This window comes from Heterodontus francisci, chromosome 1, assembly GCF_036365525.1.
Source record: "Heterodontus francisci isolate sHetFra1 chromosome 1, sHetFra1.hap1, whole genome shotgun sequence".
Classification (NCBI taxonomy): domain Eukaryota; kingdom Metazoa; phylum Chordata; class Chondrichthyes; order Heterodontiformes; family Heterodontidae; genus Heterodontus; species Heterodontus francisci.
The window spans coordinates 267,905,609-267,919,957 of NC_090371.1; the positions used below are offsets into that span (position 1 = coordinate 267,905,609).

General features: G+C 43.1%; 2 protein-coding genes across 2 annotated transcripts in view; both read left to right on the forward strand.

Moving 5' to 3' along the window:
• Nucleotides 1-4,746: 4,746 nt before the first annotated feature.
• On the forward strand, nt 4,747-5,562 carry LOC137359501 (cytokine-like protein 1). Its single transcript, XM_068025419.1, has 4 exons — nt 4,747-4,890; nt 4,969-5,013; nt 5,122-5,268; nt 5,479-5,562. The coding sequence occupies exons 1-4, from the start codon at nt 4,747-4,749 to the stop codon at nt 5,560-5,562; spliced, it is 420 nt and encodes a 139-aa protein (XP_067881520.1).
• A 4,507-nt stretch (nt 5,563-10,069) lies between these two features.
• Nucleotides 10,070-14,349, forward strand: part of LOC137359641 (leucine-rich repeat-containing protein 27-like) — a 46,373-nt gene continuing 42,093 nt past the window's right edge. The window contains exon 1 of the mRNA XM_068025466.1: nt 10,070-10,570. Coding sequence (XP_067881567.1) covers nt 10,376-10,570 — 195 coding nt within the window. The 5' untranslated portion in view covers nt 10,070-10,375. The remainder of the gene's footprint in view (nt 10,571-14,349) is intronic.

Below are 14,349 nucleotides of genomic sequence, written 5' to 3' on the forward strand. Positions count from 1 at the left end.
TGAGCAGATGGTAATTCTTCTGGAACATTTTCAACCGCCAAAGAGTGCAATAATAACAAATTGCTGTATTACTGTAAAACATACATACAGACGTTTAATTCTTAGTCTGTCACATGGTATAACATTTTACAAACATTAAGTTATTTCAGCAATCATAACCTATAAATATTCTATTGAATTTTGTTAATATTTCTAGCTGTGCAAATATTTATAGAAGTTATAAAATACATTATTTACACATTTTTACAGATTATCCTCCTTTCTTGTTATTGGAATAAAGTATTCAAGCTGTGCATTAATAAAATCTTGCCCCATAGAGACAGAAACTTCAGAAAACCAGAAAATAGTTTAAACTTGATCTTCAAATTTCAAGCATATTTTGTCAAATCCAAAGCAACCACAGGCAGCTTGGAGCTCCTAAAAAAAATATTATTTTCCCCAATAAATAAAACAGAGCATTTCAAGTATGAGGATAGCTTGGGAGATAAAATACAAGTGCCCCTCTTGGAATAACAGAAAGCACAACCAACAGAACAAACCCTGTGTCTTTTGAAATAAATGTAATCATTTCAAGGATGGAGGTTTAACACATGACACAGTCATCAAAAACATTAACTTGTGAAGTCACAAATTAGTACAATCTATGGGACTAATAAGTAGGCACTTCAGGGAAATTCCTTTCCTCAAATTGACTCTTTACAACTTTTTACTTAAGCTACTGAGTCCTCCATGCAACAAGCAGAAGATAGCTGCCAAATCTCCTAGCCTACACTGCACAGTTGCAAGATCAGTGATGTTTTGTTTACCTGGCCAGTCAGTTAATCAATTTTCCCGACTGAAAACATAGTGCAATCTGAGTCATATCTTTTTACCATCTGGCTGCATTCCTTAAGGTTTACAGGATTATTGATGGTTGCACGTGTGGCCATACAGATCACAGCCCCAAATATCACCCCTTTCATAAACAGGGAGGATTTCACTCTATAACGTGGAGCTGGCCTGTGACTCTCTGTACTCACTTACATCTAGGTACAGAATCTTGCATACAATTGCCCACTATTCTGACTGTTCCCATGTTTCATTCGCTTTATCTCCAAAACAATACCTCAGAATGTTGTTCTGCCTCTGCACATTGCTTTTGCCATTTTGTAAATATGAAAATGAGTTCCTTTTAAGCAGGTCTTTAAGGGAATGCTACCAGGATGTAAAGCACTATGCTTTTGAAGTGTTGCAAGTTTATTTAAAGGAGAATTTTTGTTTAAGAAGTGGCTTTTATTTGGCTTCCTTAACCTACTGTGGTACCTAAAACACTAGAAACCAGCTTTATTCACAGAAATCATGTGGTGCAGCAATTAGTCATTTTACAGTTTGTCTGAGGCAAATTCCAAGAGCTGGACCAAGCTTTTCAATTCATATGAAAGAAACTTTGGGGATTTTTCCGAATATGTGCTTGATTATCAGTTCTTTTCCTACACTGAGCAAACAGTTATTTAAATTTTCTTAGACCCAGTCACTTTTTAAAAATATATTTATCAGCATGTCTTTTTCAAATCAAAGAATCAGTCTGTTAACTTCTTAGAGAAATAATGAGGCAAGAAAGCTTCTACAGGTGATAACAAAAGGAAAATATGGCTATGTGAAGGCATTGCTTATATAAAAGTTTAGAACAGCAGTTGTAAAATATGAATTATTTTCTTCTGCATGTGGAGCTAGGAATTATTGGGGAAATAAGTGTCCTGTCACTGTTACCAGGCTCCTAATTCTTTTTATTGATTCATGGGATGTGACAAGGCCAGAATTTATTGCCCATCCCTAACTGTCCTTGAGAAGGTGGTGGTGAGCCACCTCCTTGAACCGCTGCAGTCCATCTGGTGTAGGTACACCCGCAGTGATGTTAGGAAGGGAGTTCCAGGGTTTTGACCCAGCGACATTGAAGGAACGGTGATATAGTTCCACGTCAGGATGGTGCGTGACTTGGAGGGAAACTTGCAGATGTTGGCGTTCCCATGTGTCTGCTGCCCTGCTAGATGGTAGAGATTGTGGGTTTGGAAGATGCTGGCGAAGAAGCTTTGGCGAGTTGCTCCAGTGCATATTGTAGATAGTACACATTGTTGCCACTGTGAGCTGGTGGTGGAGGAAATGAATGTTTAAGGTGGTGCATTGGGTGCCAATCAAGCAAGCTGCTTTGTCCTGGATGGTTTGAACTTCTTGAGTGTTGTGGGGGCTGCACTCATCCAGGCAAGTGGGGAGTATTCCATCACACTCATTTTGTGCCTTTATATATGGCAATCAGGCTTTGGGGAGTCAGGAGCTGAGTTACTTGCTGCAGATTTTCTAACCTTTGACCTGTTCTTGTAGCCGCAGTATTTAACTGGCTGATTCAGTTAAGTTTCTGGTCAATGGTGACCACCCCCACCCAGGATGCTGATGATGGGGGTTTCAGTGATGGTAATGCTGTTGAATGTCAAGGAGAGATTGTTAGTTCTTACTTGTTGGAGATGATCATTGCCTAGCACTTGTGTGGCATGAATGTTACTTGCAACTTAACAGCCCAAGACAGAATGCTGTCCATGTCTTGCTGTATGCGGGCATGGACTGCTTCAGTATCTGAGGAGTTGCAAATGTATTGAACACTATGCAATCATCAGCGAATATCCCCACTTCTGACCTTATGATGGAGGGGAGGTCATTGATGAAACAGCTGAAGATGGCTGAGCCGAGGACACAACCCTAAGGAGCTCCTGCCATGATATTCTAGAGCTAAGATGATTGAATCTTGACCTTTTACTGTTCAATAAATTTGTTTGGCAGTTAAAGCCTAAGTCACAGTCTAATGCAGTATTGCTGAGATTTTTGATTATTTAACTAGGAGGAATTTTTGGATTAATTTATGTTAAAGTGCTGCTAGTAAGTTAGATTCAGATTCCAAGGGATAAAATCCATACAAAGCACAAATTTCTGGGAATGAAAGTTAGATCCAGATATTACGCCTGTCCAGATTAATGTACCAGTTCAAAAAATGAAGTTAATTAAAATGTTCTTGCAGCATACACACCTAACATGTTGGAAAGGCATCCTTCATTTCAACCCATCAGGGGTCAGGCATGGAAGGGTAAACTGGCAGGGGTTGTACACCTACTGGACTATGGTATACACCCAATATACACAGCTGAGGTCATGTGCTGGGTCCTCACGGTGTTATTAATTGATTAGTGAGAGCTTTCGTGTAAATTTAAAACAACATAGAGCTGCTTATTCAAACAGTTACTTGGCTCAGACTCTTGATTCTAAAGTTATTCATCATTGCCATAGGTGAATGGCATAAACAGCAATCAAGCCAAGAATCATTATAGATGTTTTAATAAGGGGCTGTTAGTGGGGAAGTAGCAGATTTTATTGGAAGCTCCTTGGCCAATCTCCAAGAAACAAAACCAGGAGATAGTCAGAGGTCAACTCTTTAGCTTCCTGTTTAGGTTGAACAGCTGAGACTACAGAAATTTGAAGTAGAAGTAGTCACAAAGGGAAAGACCTCTTTTCCTGACCAGTTTTTGAGATTTGCTACTCTGTAGAGCAAATTTACCTCATTAGCAAAGGTAGAATTCCAGATTTGGTATAATGATTCCGAGGATGAGGGATTACAGTGATGTGGATAGACTGAAGATGTCGCGGTTATTTACCTCAGAGCTGAGAAGGCGAAAAGGAGATTCAATAGACGTGTTTAAAATCATGAAGGGTTTAGGTAGGGTGAATAAAGAGAAACTGTTTCCAGTGGCTGAAGGATTGATGACCAAAGGGCACAGATTTAAGACGATTGACAAAAGAACATTAGAGGTGACATGAGCAAAAGTGTTATTACACAATGAGTGGTTAGGATTTGGAATGCAGTACCTGAATGAATGGTGGATATAGATTAAATAGTAGCCTTCAAAAGGGATTGGATAAGTCATTGAAGGAGAAAAGATTGCAGGGATATGGGTGAAGAGGGGGGAGGTGGGACTAACTGGATTGCGCCCTGAAAGAGCCAATGCAAACTCGATGAGCCGATGGGCCTCGTTCTCTGCTGTACTATTTTCAATGTATGTATGAAATAGAGTAAAATCTATAGAAAACTGTATTCTGTTGGTTTATATTTTATATGCAAAACAGTTCATGTTGTTGCTTTAAATTTTAGAATTAGAATCAGCCCCGACAGTGTGTAGTAGTCCACCTCTCCAAAGATGGTTTATGTCATGTGCACATGCAGAGATGTGAGATTACAGTATCTAGATCACAAACAGTTGGATATCATTGTAAAGACCCCCATGGCCGGACTAAGTATTAGTAAAGATTGTAAGGGGCCTTGCTCATGGCTGAGACTGTTGCCACTGCACCTTAAGGAATGTATAAGTCCCAAATATGATACCACTCTCCTTGTAAACAGAAACGTTGCTGTTCGTGTTAACCTTTTCTAAAATTATTCAACAAACGGCTCCGTGTTGAGGTTTCGTTGGGAACAGAGGAACTATATTCCTAGGTTTGGTTTAACTCAATCTGATTCGCATTTGTGTCTCTTCGGACGGAGTACACCCAGACTGACGTCAGCAAGAGTCGTTCTCGACTCTGAAAAGCAGGGGGTAATAAGTGGGTTTTATAATTTGGAGCATGTCTGGTACTGGGCGCACTTTAAATCCCCGCAAATAAAAGTGAGGCGCCAGTAGGGGCACCTCGCTTTAACGCAGGCTGTGTATTGTGAAGACGAGAAGAGTTATGGATTTGTTAAGAAAAATCGTTCTCCTGTCCACGCTCCTTATAATTGCTGATTCTGCCCCACCAACTTGCTACTCGGCGGTTTTGAGATTAAGTAAAGGAATTATGGAATCTATGGAAAGATTAGAGACTTTCCCGATCACGGTAAATCATAACCCAATCTGCGGGCTTGATTCCTCATTGTGCTTGTACAGTAGCTAAATGAATTTGTTTCTTCCACAGAAACGCTGTCTTGCTTATCTACCAAAGCTCTACATTAATGTGCATGTAAGTACTTGTGGTTTGAAGAGAAAAAATGTAGTTTGGGTGTAATTATTGTTTGTAGTGATTTATCCTTGATGAAAGTATTGAAGAAGAAATACATTGGCGTTTCAGAACTCTTGTGTGATGATCAAACTCCGCGATCATCTCTATGCTTTGGAAAACCTCATCACTCCCCAGTGCAAGGAGCTGAAAAGAATTGCGTTCCTGAAAGTGCGCATCAGGCGCTTGGACAAGATGATCAACCAACTCTGCTACCGGGTAACGTGTACACTGTCGTTGTCTCCTTTGCTTTATTCATGGGTGGTGTTTGCACTTTCGTACCTCCATATAAGCAAGCCGACACCTGATATACTAATGCGCGTTTTTAGTTCGTTTCTAATAGGGTAGTGCTGGGCGTACCGAGAGTATATTTACTTCAATACCACTGTATTCACATCAGTGTCATTAATGACCCTTGTCATTTCACAGGAGCTGGTATTCTTCATTGATGATTGCGCGGCACTGGAACACCCACCTCCTCCACCGGATCCGCAAGAAGAACTCTGGAAATGAAAAGTTCAAAGATGGAGTGTATTTAAGTTGAGCCACAATAGTTAAAACCATATGTAACCGCCTAAGAATATGGAATCACAATCTACTGTATTATTTTAACCTTAAGGCATGTTTATAAGTATATATATATATGCATGGTCGGTACGGCAATGTCTACTGCAAAATGATTTGCTACCTTGTATGCAACAGGCAAATCAGTTGAAGTGCATTACTTTATAGAGGAGGGGCAATGGGGGGGGGGGGTACTGAAGCGTATTCTGTGCTAAAATTGGCTGATTGGTGCTATAATAAACAAATAAACAAGGTAAACAAAATAATAGTATTTCCATTTACATTGTGTTCTTGTCTTGATTATAAAGTGAGGGTGGGAGCTCTTGTACGATGTTATATCAACATTATTATGAAATTTTAACAGTAGTTTACAGTAGGCTGTTGGATATCGTGCCTGTAGCTGCTCATTCCAGAGCTGTCAAATTAGTTCCACTTCCCTGCTTTTTCCACATAGCAGTACATTTTATCCCCTTTTTCAAGTATCTATCCAATTCCATTTTGAAAACTACTGTTAAATCTGCTTCCACTACCCTTTCACGTAGCGCATTCCAGATTTCTTCTGCAGGCACAGTTTCAAAATGTATTCTCAGGTTTGGTTGTGAATTCATGTAACCATGTTTTTTAGAGCTACAGAATTAGGAGACAATTGGACGGCACAGTGGCGCAGTGGTTAGCACCGCAGCCTCACAGCTCCAGTGACCTGGGTTCAATTCTGGGTACTGCCTGTGTGGAGTTTGCAAGTTCTCCCTGTGTTTGTGTGGGTTTCCTCCGGGTGCTCCGGTTTCCTCCCACATGCCAAAGACTTGCAGGTTGATAGGTAAATTGGCCATTAGCAATTGCCCCTAGTGTAGGTAGGTGGTAGGGAAATATAGGGACAGGTGGGGATGTGGTAGGTATATGGGATTAGTGTAGTATTAGTATAAATGGGTGGTTGATGGTCGGCAATGACTTGGTGGGCCGAAGGGCCTGTTTCAGTGCTGTATCTTTAAACTAAACTAAACAACCCTGAGGAGCTCCTGCAATGATAGTCTGGAGCTAAGATGATTGAATCTTGACCTTTTACTGTTCAATAAATTTGTTTGGCAGCTAAAGCCTAAGTCACAGTCTAATGCAGTATTGCTGAGATTTTTGATTATTTAACCTAGGAGGAATTTTTGGATTCATTGACGTTAAAGTGCTGCTAGTAAGTTAGATTCAGATTCCAAGGGATAAAATCCATACAAAGCACAAATTTCTGGGAATGAAATTTAGATCCAGATATTACGCCTGTCCAAATTAATGTACCAGTTCAAAACAATGAAGTTAATTAAAATGTTCCTGTAGCATACACACCTAACATGTTGGAAAGGCATCCTTCATTTCAACCCATCAGGGGTCAGGCATGGAAGGGTAAACTGCAGGGGTTGTACACCTACTGGACTATGGTATACACCCAATATACACAGCTGATGGTCATGTGCTGGGTGCTATTAATTGACCAGTGAGAGCTTTTGTGTAAATTTAAAACAACATAGAGCTGCTTATTCAAACAGTTACTGTTTGCAGTCAATTTTCTTCCAGCACTGACACCACCCACCTCCCCCACACCCCAAAAAAAGAAAAATCTCTCTTCATGGAAAGCTCTTAAATATCCAGCACTCCAAACATTTTCCAGCACGTACATAGTGTGAATGTATTTGTCTTTCCCATTTCAATGTCAATGCTTTTATGTTGTAGGTGCAGGTAGGTAGAACATATTGGCTCCATATTCAGAGACCAATTCCTATTACTTATATACTGTATGTTATCAACTATACCCTGTAATGCTAATCTTATTGCATTTTAGTTTCTGATATTAAAGCTTATCAAGTGCAATATCCCCATATCTCATTGTATTTACATTGTCCATGATACAAAAGTTGTTTGTTTTTTTAAATTTAATATCTCTGAACGTATGACCAAATGGGCTGGATTTTGCAGTCAGCAATGAAGCAATGGTGGACCTTGCTGACCTGTGAGAACACTGCCCACAAAGATATAGCAATCTCTGGGGCAAAGATTTCCCCTTTCCAATGTCAGTTTATTCCTGGCCAATTCAAGGAGATCTCTCCAGGCATCCAGCAACAGTGATGTCATCAAGCAGGGTATGCAACCAATCATATTGAAGTATTCTCACAGACAGCATACCAAGAAGGGTTATTGACTGAATCTGGTGACTTTTAATTTTTAGATTTTACAGATAGTGAAATAAATGATTTGGACATGCACATGGGGTTAAGGTAGAAGATTAAGTATAAAAAAATTTAAAATATTTTAAAATTTGTGGGGCTCCTCTGTGGGCCAATGAGTGCCCAAAAAAGGCGCGCTTTCCCCAGAGCCCACAGGGAGAGGTCTCCCATGGGGCGGAGGACCCCCTAGTGTTTTTAAAATGCTAGCAGAGGCAGGAAAAGGCCATTAATTGGCCACTTAAGTGGCTTAATTGGGCTTGGGGCTGACAGGCCATATGCCACCTTGCCCACCGTTGACAAAACAGCATGGTAGGATGACATCAAGCAATCCACTTGCCACCTTCCGCCACCATTTTGCCAGCCTTCCGCCTCCAGCCGGTCCCAACACAGCTGGCAAAATCCAGCCCTAAGAGTGGAAGTTCTCATCAGTTCAATGATTTCCAAATGATTGCAGTCGGGGTGGGTGCTGGGTGGGGGGCGGCTCAACAGGAGGTGTGGTGTCACAGAGCAACTTCTGCATTTCCGCATCTAAGTGCGCATGTGCGGACTCCAGAAGTTCCTAAAAGCAAAATACTGCGGATGCTGGAAATCTGAAATAAAAACAAGAAATGCTGGAACCACTCAGCAGGTCTGGCAGCATCTGTGGAAAGAGAAGCAGAGTTAACGTTTCGGGTCAGCGACGATGAAGGGTCGCTGACCCGAAACGTTAACTCTGCTTCTCTTTCCACAGATGCTGCCAGACCTGCTGAGCGGTTCCAGCATTTCTTGTTTTTATTTCAGAAGCTACTGTCAGTTTCAGAGTAATGACCACCAATGCGGTCAGTTTTGCCGTCATTACTACTGCAAAATCCAGACCAATATTATGGTCAAAAAGGGATGGATTTATTTGAGCCAAAGCCCTTTCCCCATTCTTGTCGAACCTGCAGTGAGTGTAACTTTTTATGTATTCTAGTTTAAAATTTAAATGCATGCTTTAAAAATGTATAAAAACTACAGAAGACAATTCTATACCCCTTTCTGAACGTAGCCTTCTATTTTTGATCAAGCTTTTGGCCACTTTTCGTAATATCTCCTTATGTAGCTCAGGAGTCAAATTTTGTTTGGCAAGCGCTTTACAGAAGGCGCTATATAAGTGGTTCAAGAGTTCACCTACCTAGGCTCAACTATCACCAGTAACCTGTCTCTAGATGCAGAAATCAACAAGCGCATGGGTAAGGCTTCCACTGCTATGTTCAGACTGGCCAAGAGAGTGTGGGAAAATGGCGCACTGACACGGAACACAAAAGTCCGAGTGTATCAGGCCTGTGTCCTCAGCACCTTGCTCTACGGCAGCGAGGCCTGGACAACGTATGCCAGCCAAGAGCGACGTCTCAATTCATTCCATCTTCGCTGCCTTCGGAGAATACTTGGCATCAGGTGGCAGGACTATATCTCCAACACAGAAGTCCTTGAAGCGGCCAACATCCCCAGCTTATACACACTACTGAGTCAGCGGCGCTTGAGATGGCTTGGCCATGTGAGCCGCATGGAAGATGGCAGGATCCCCAAAGACACATTGTACAGCGAGCTCGCCACTGGTATCAGACCCACCGGCCGTCCATGTCTCCGTTATAAAGACGTCTGCAAACGCGACATGAAATCGTGTGACATTGATCACAAGTCGTGGGAGTCAGTTGCCAGCATTCGCCAGAGCTGGCGGGCAGCCATAAAGACAGGGCTAAATTGTGGCGAGTCGAAGAGACTTAGTAGTTGGCAGGAAAAAAGACAGAGGCGCAAGGGGAGAGCCAACTGTGCAACAGCCCCAACAAACAAATTTCTCTGCAGCACCTGTGGAAGAGCCTGTTACTCCAGAATTGGCCTTTATAGCCACTCCAGGCGCTGCTTCACAAACCACTGACCACCTCCAGGCGCGTATCCATTGTCTCTCGAGATAAGGAGGCCCAAAAGAATATAAATGCAAGTAGTTGTTGCTTTTGGAGGATTCTCGATGTGTTAATGTTGGTTCCATACACGCGATTGTGAAGTTATAAGGGGTGGAGACGAGTTGAGGCCTTTGGCTGGAGGCGACAGTAAGAGAGATCACCCCTTTGGTTCGTCTCCCTTGCATTCTTTTGCAAAGTTAGTAACTTTTTTTTTACAAACGGGCTCACTGGCCATGCGCGCCTATCATAGAAAGAGGTTTGACAACAACACAAACGTTACAAGAATCTCCATGGTTACCGGGGCGTTGCTGCAACGTTGAAGTGAACTGGGGGGCACTGTGTGCATTGCTTTTGGAAAGATTAAACACGAGAGCGTTTGCTTTTTTTTCTCCACCTTTTTTGTTGCTTTTTCAAAATTGACCAGTAAAATATCATGTAGCATTTTCTGCAGTAACTGTATTTATCTTGACTCAGTTCAGCTCAGGACTGGGAATGGCCTTCTGTTTCTTCCCCTTGTTTTGCTTGTGCTTTTTTGTGTGAAGTGTACCGAGTCAATGACATGCACTGAAACCCCATATGGCACGACGTTCCGATTGTTTTAGTCTCACTGCTGGGCAGTAGCTTTAATTTCTCATGGAGATTGATGTGGAGCAGGCTGAGCCCTGTTCCTGCAGAGAACCTGAAGTTCCACATTTCTGCACCCCGACTTCGGATCAGGGAGAAACTCCAAGTGAAAGACGATGTGATGTCTGGTGCAGTGACAAGTCACTTGATCTCTGTAGGAAGGACCTAACCTGCCTGAAGTGTGACATGCCGAGATGTATCGAGGTAAATTGGTTTTACCTGTCACTAAGTTTTCGATCTGTCTACATGTTGTTCCTCTGCTCTTTTTGTTCTAATACTATCGCTAAACAAGTTTACTAATTCAGCTCGAATTCTTTTTTTTTTAAATGTCTCGGTTCTTAAATTGACCACATTTCCCAATTTAGGACTGCATTAATTTATCCTCTGGCCACACCAGGTAGCTCTTCCAACCCGAACATCGCTTGTTCACTTGTTATTGTAATTCTACAATCTACAGGCCATTTTAAGCATAGCACGGAAGTGGTTTCTGCTAAAGATGGTTGTGTGTTAACGGTGGCGGTGTCGGCTTGCATTGACCCGCAGACCAATAAAGTTAACCAGCACCCTGATGTTTGGAGATTGGAAGGTGGCAAACTGCAGTGTAAACTCAAAGGCGGACTAGAGCACGGTAACTCTGCCCATCATGAAAAAAAATAACCTGAACTTCGATGAAAGATCCACGCTGTTGTCCTTCCCGGAGATAATAGTTGTAAAAACACATTTTGAATCTCCTAAATTTACCAAACCGTCTTCTGGATCTGTGATGTGACGAATCATGTCAGCTGTCTCCACATGCATTTAAACCCACTAACTTGGATTTGCTAATATGACTCGCCTGCTTGTGAATACCCTTTTATAGCTAAAATTTGTTCATTTATCAACCTATATCTCTCTAACGTTATCCCTGCAATGTTCAATTTCACTACAACATTTGATCTTGCCCTGCAACCTTTGACTCGCCCTTTAAAATATGTTGTCACTCACTGATATGACCAACAGGAATATTGTTGTCTAATGTACAGAAAAAATGTCTGGTCGTAATCTCCTACTCTGACAGTTCTACCATGTGAGTTAACAAATATTTTTCCTTTCTTTTTCACTTGATTCATAATTCTTACTTGACTAAATGAGACACACTGAGGTGATAAAGAGCAGTAAACTTACCCTTCAACACTTCAGTTCCAGGACTGGTCATGGCTGTCACAGTTTGGTACAATAATTGCTTCGGTTACCATAGATGGCGATGCAATCTTCACCCTGCAATTTCATTTCACATTGAACACAGTTCAGTGCAACTATCCAAATCTCAGTAGTGAATAGTGGAGAGTCCAGGCCGTCAAAACTCAACAGGGAGGAAAAGGGAGCTTGGAATTAAGGCTGCCAAGAGAAGCCAACAAGAAAAAAACAGATAGGGTGGGGTGGGGAGCGTGAGGACATTGACTCAAGGCAATGGAGGATGTCAGCCAGAAAATGCAGAGGTGAAGCCACTGAGAGTATCAGGGAGAAACAGAAACACCTGTCTATCCCCCTCCTCTGACTATGGAATCTCCTAAAGCAATTGCATTTCTACACTTTGTTGCTCCCTCCTGTACAGTTCCTTGCCCATTGGTGTCAAGATTTGGACTGCACTCTTTCAGGGTATGGTCACTCCCAGCAGTCTCCAATGCTGCGTACCTGTTTGAGAGTAGCACACACTCTGAAGGCTCCTGCACCTCCTCCTCTTTCTCGTCTTCCAGATGGCCACCCACCTACTATCCTGAACTCTTACTGCCTGTGGAGCGACCAGGTCCTGGAAAGTACAATCCAGGAAAATCTCCTGCTCCGCAGTGACTCCAGCTGCCCCTGAAGCTCGGAAATCCTGAGCTCAAGCTGAAGCAGCTGGAGACACTTCCTGCACACGTGGTTCCCCCAAGACATGAAAATGTCCTAAAGTTCCCACATGGCACAGGAATTGCAAGCAACAGGTCACAACTGCCCATGCATGATCTAGAAAAAAACTCTATTTCCTCTTTTAGAATCTAATTGGTACCTTGATTGAACTATTAATTTTAATTAATGCCTCTAGAGCTGCGCAGTGACAGACTCTTCCACAGGTGCTGCAGATAAAATTGGTTGTTGGGGTTGTTACACAGTTGGCTCTCTCCTTGCGCTTCTGTCTTTTTTCCTGCCAACTGTGAAGTCTCTTCGACTCGCCACTCTTTAGCCCCGCCTTTATGGCTGCCCGCCAGCTCTGGCGATCACTGACAACTGACTCCCACGACTTGTGATCAATGTCACAGGACTTCATGTCGCATTTGCAGATGTCTTTGAAGTGGAGACATGGACAGCCAGTGGGTCTGATACCAGTGACGAGCTTGCTGTTTAATACGTCCTTGGGGATCCTGCCATCTTCCATGCGGCTCACATGGCCAAGCCATCTCAAGTGCCACTGGCTCAGTAGGGTGTACATGCTGGGGATCTTGGCTGCCTCGAGGACTTCTGCGTTGGAGATACGGTCCTGCCACCTGATGCGAAGGATTCTTCGGAGACAGCGAAGATGGAATGCATTGAGACGTCACTCTTGGCTGACATATGTTGTCCAGGCCTCGCTACCATAGAGCAAGGTACTGAGGACACAGGCTTGAAACATTCGGACTTTTGTGTTCTGTGTCAGTGTGCCATTTTCCCAGACCCTCTTGGCCAGTCTGGACATAGCAGCAGATGCCTTTCCCATGCGCTTGTTGATTTCTGTATCAAGAGACAGGTTACTGCTGATGGTTGAGCCTAGGTAGGTGAACTCTTGAACCACTTCCAGAGCGTGGTCGCCAATATTGATGGATGGAGCATTTCTGACATCCTGTCCCATGACGTTCGTTTTCTTGAAACTGATGGTTAGGCCAAATTCGTTGCAGGCAGCCGCAAACCTGTCGATGAGTCTCTGCAGACACTCTTCCGTGTGGGATGTTAATGTAGCATCGTCAGCAAAGCGGAGTTCCCTGAAGAGGACCTTCCATACTTTGGTCTTCACTCTAAGACGGGCAAGGTTGAACAATCTGCCATCTGATCTTGTGTGGAGGAAAATTCCTTCTTCTGAAAACTTAAACGCATGTGAGAGCAGCAGTGAGAAGAAGATCCCAAACAGTGTAGGTGCGAGAACACAGCCCTGTTTCACACCACTCAGGATAGGAAAGGGGTCTGATGAGGCGCCGCTATGCTGAATTGTGCCTTTCATATTCTCATGGAACGAGGTGATGATACTTAGTAGCTTTGGTGAACATCCGATCTTTTCTAGTAGTCTGAAGAGACCACGTCTGCTGACAAGGTCAAAGGCTTTGGTGAGATGTATAAAAGCAACGTAGAGGGGCATCCGTTGTTTGAGGCATTTCTCCTGTAGATGGCGAAGGGAGAACAGCATATCAATAGTGGTCGAAAGCCGCACTGTGCCTCAGGGTAGACATGCTCAGCCAGCTTCTGGAGCCTGTTTAAAGTGACTCGAGCGAAGACTTTCCCCACTATGCTGAGCAGGGAAATTCCACGGTAGTTGTTGCAGTCACCGCGGTCACCCTTGTTCTTATAGAGGGTGATGATATTGGCATCGTGCATGTCCTGTGGTACTGCTCCCTCATCCCAGCACAGGCAAAGCAGTTCATGGAGTGCTGAAAGTATAACAGGCTTGGCACACTTGATTATTTCAGGGGTAATGCCGTCCTTTCCAGGGCTTTTCCGCTGGCTAGAGAATCGATGGCATTACTGAGCTCCGATTTGGTTGACTGTTCGTCCAGCTCATCCATGACTGGCAGAGACTGGGCTGCGTTGAGGGCGGTATCAGTGACATCATTTTCCCTGGAGTACAGTTCGAGGTGGTGTTGAAACCTCGCGGTCCATTTGCTTTCGTTGGTCATTGATCGTTTCCCCTGATTTGGACTTGAGGGGGACGATCTTATTGATGGTTGGCCCAAAAGCTCTCTTAATGCGGTCATACATTCCTCTGATGTTTCTGGTGT

Coding starts and splice junctions, on each gene's coding strand:
- LOC137359501 (XM_068025419.1), top strand. CDS start 4,747: ATGGATTTGTTAAGAAAAATCGTTCTCCTGTCCACGCTCCTTATAATT. Junction 4,891..4,968: donor TAGAGACTTTCCCGATCACG/GTAAATCATAAC, acceptor TTTCTTCCACAG/AAACGCTGTCTTGCTTATCT. Junction 5,014..5,121: donor AGCTCTACATTAATGTGCAT/GTAAGTACTTGT, acceptor TTGGCGTTTCAG/AACTCTTGTGTGATGATCAA.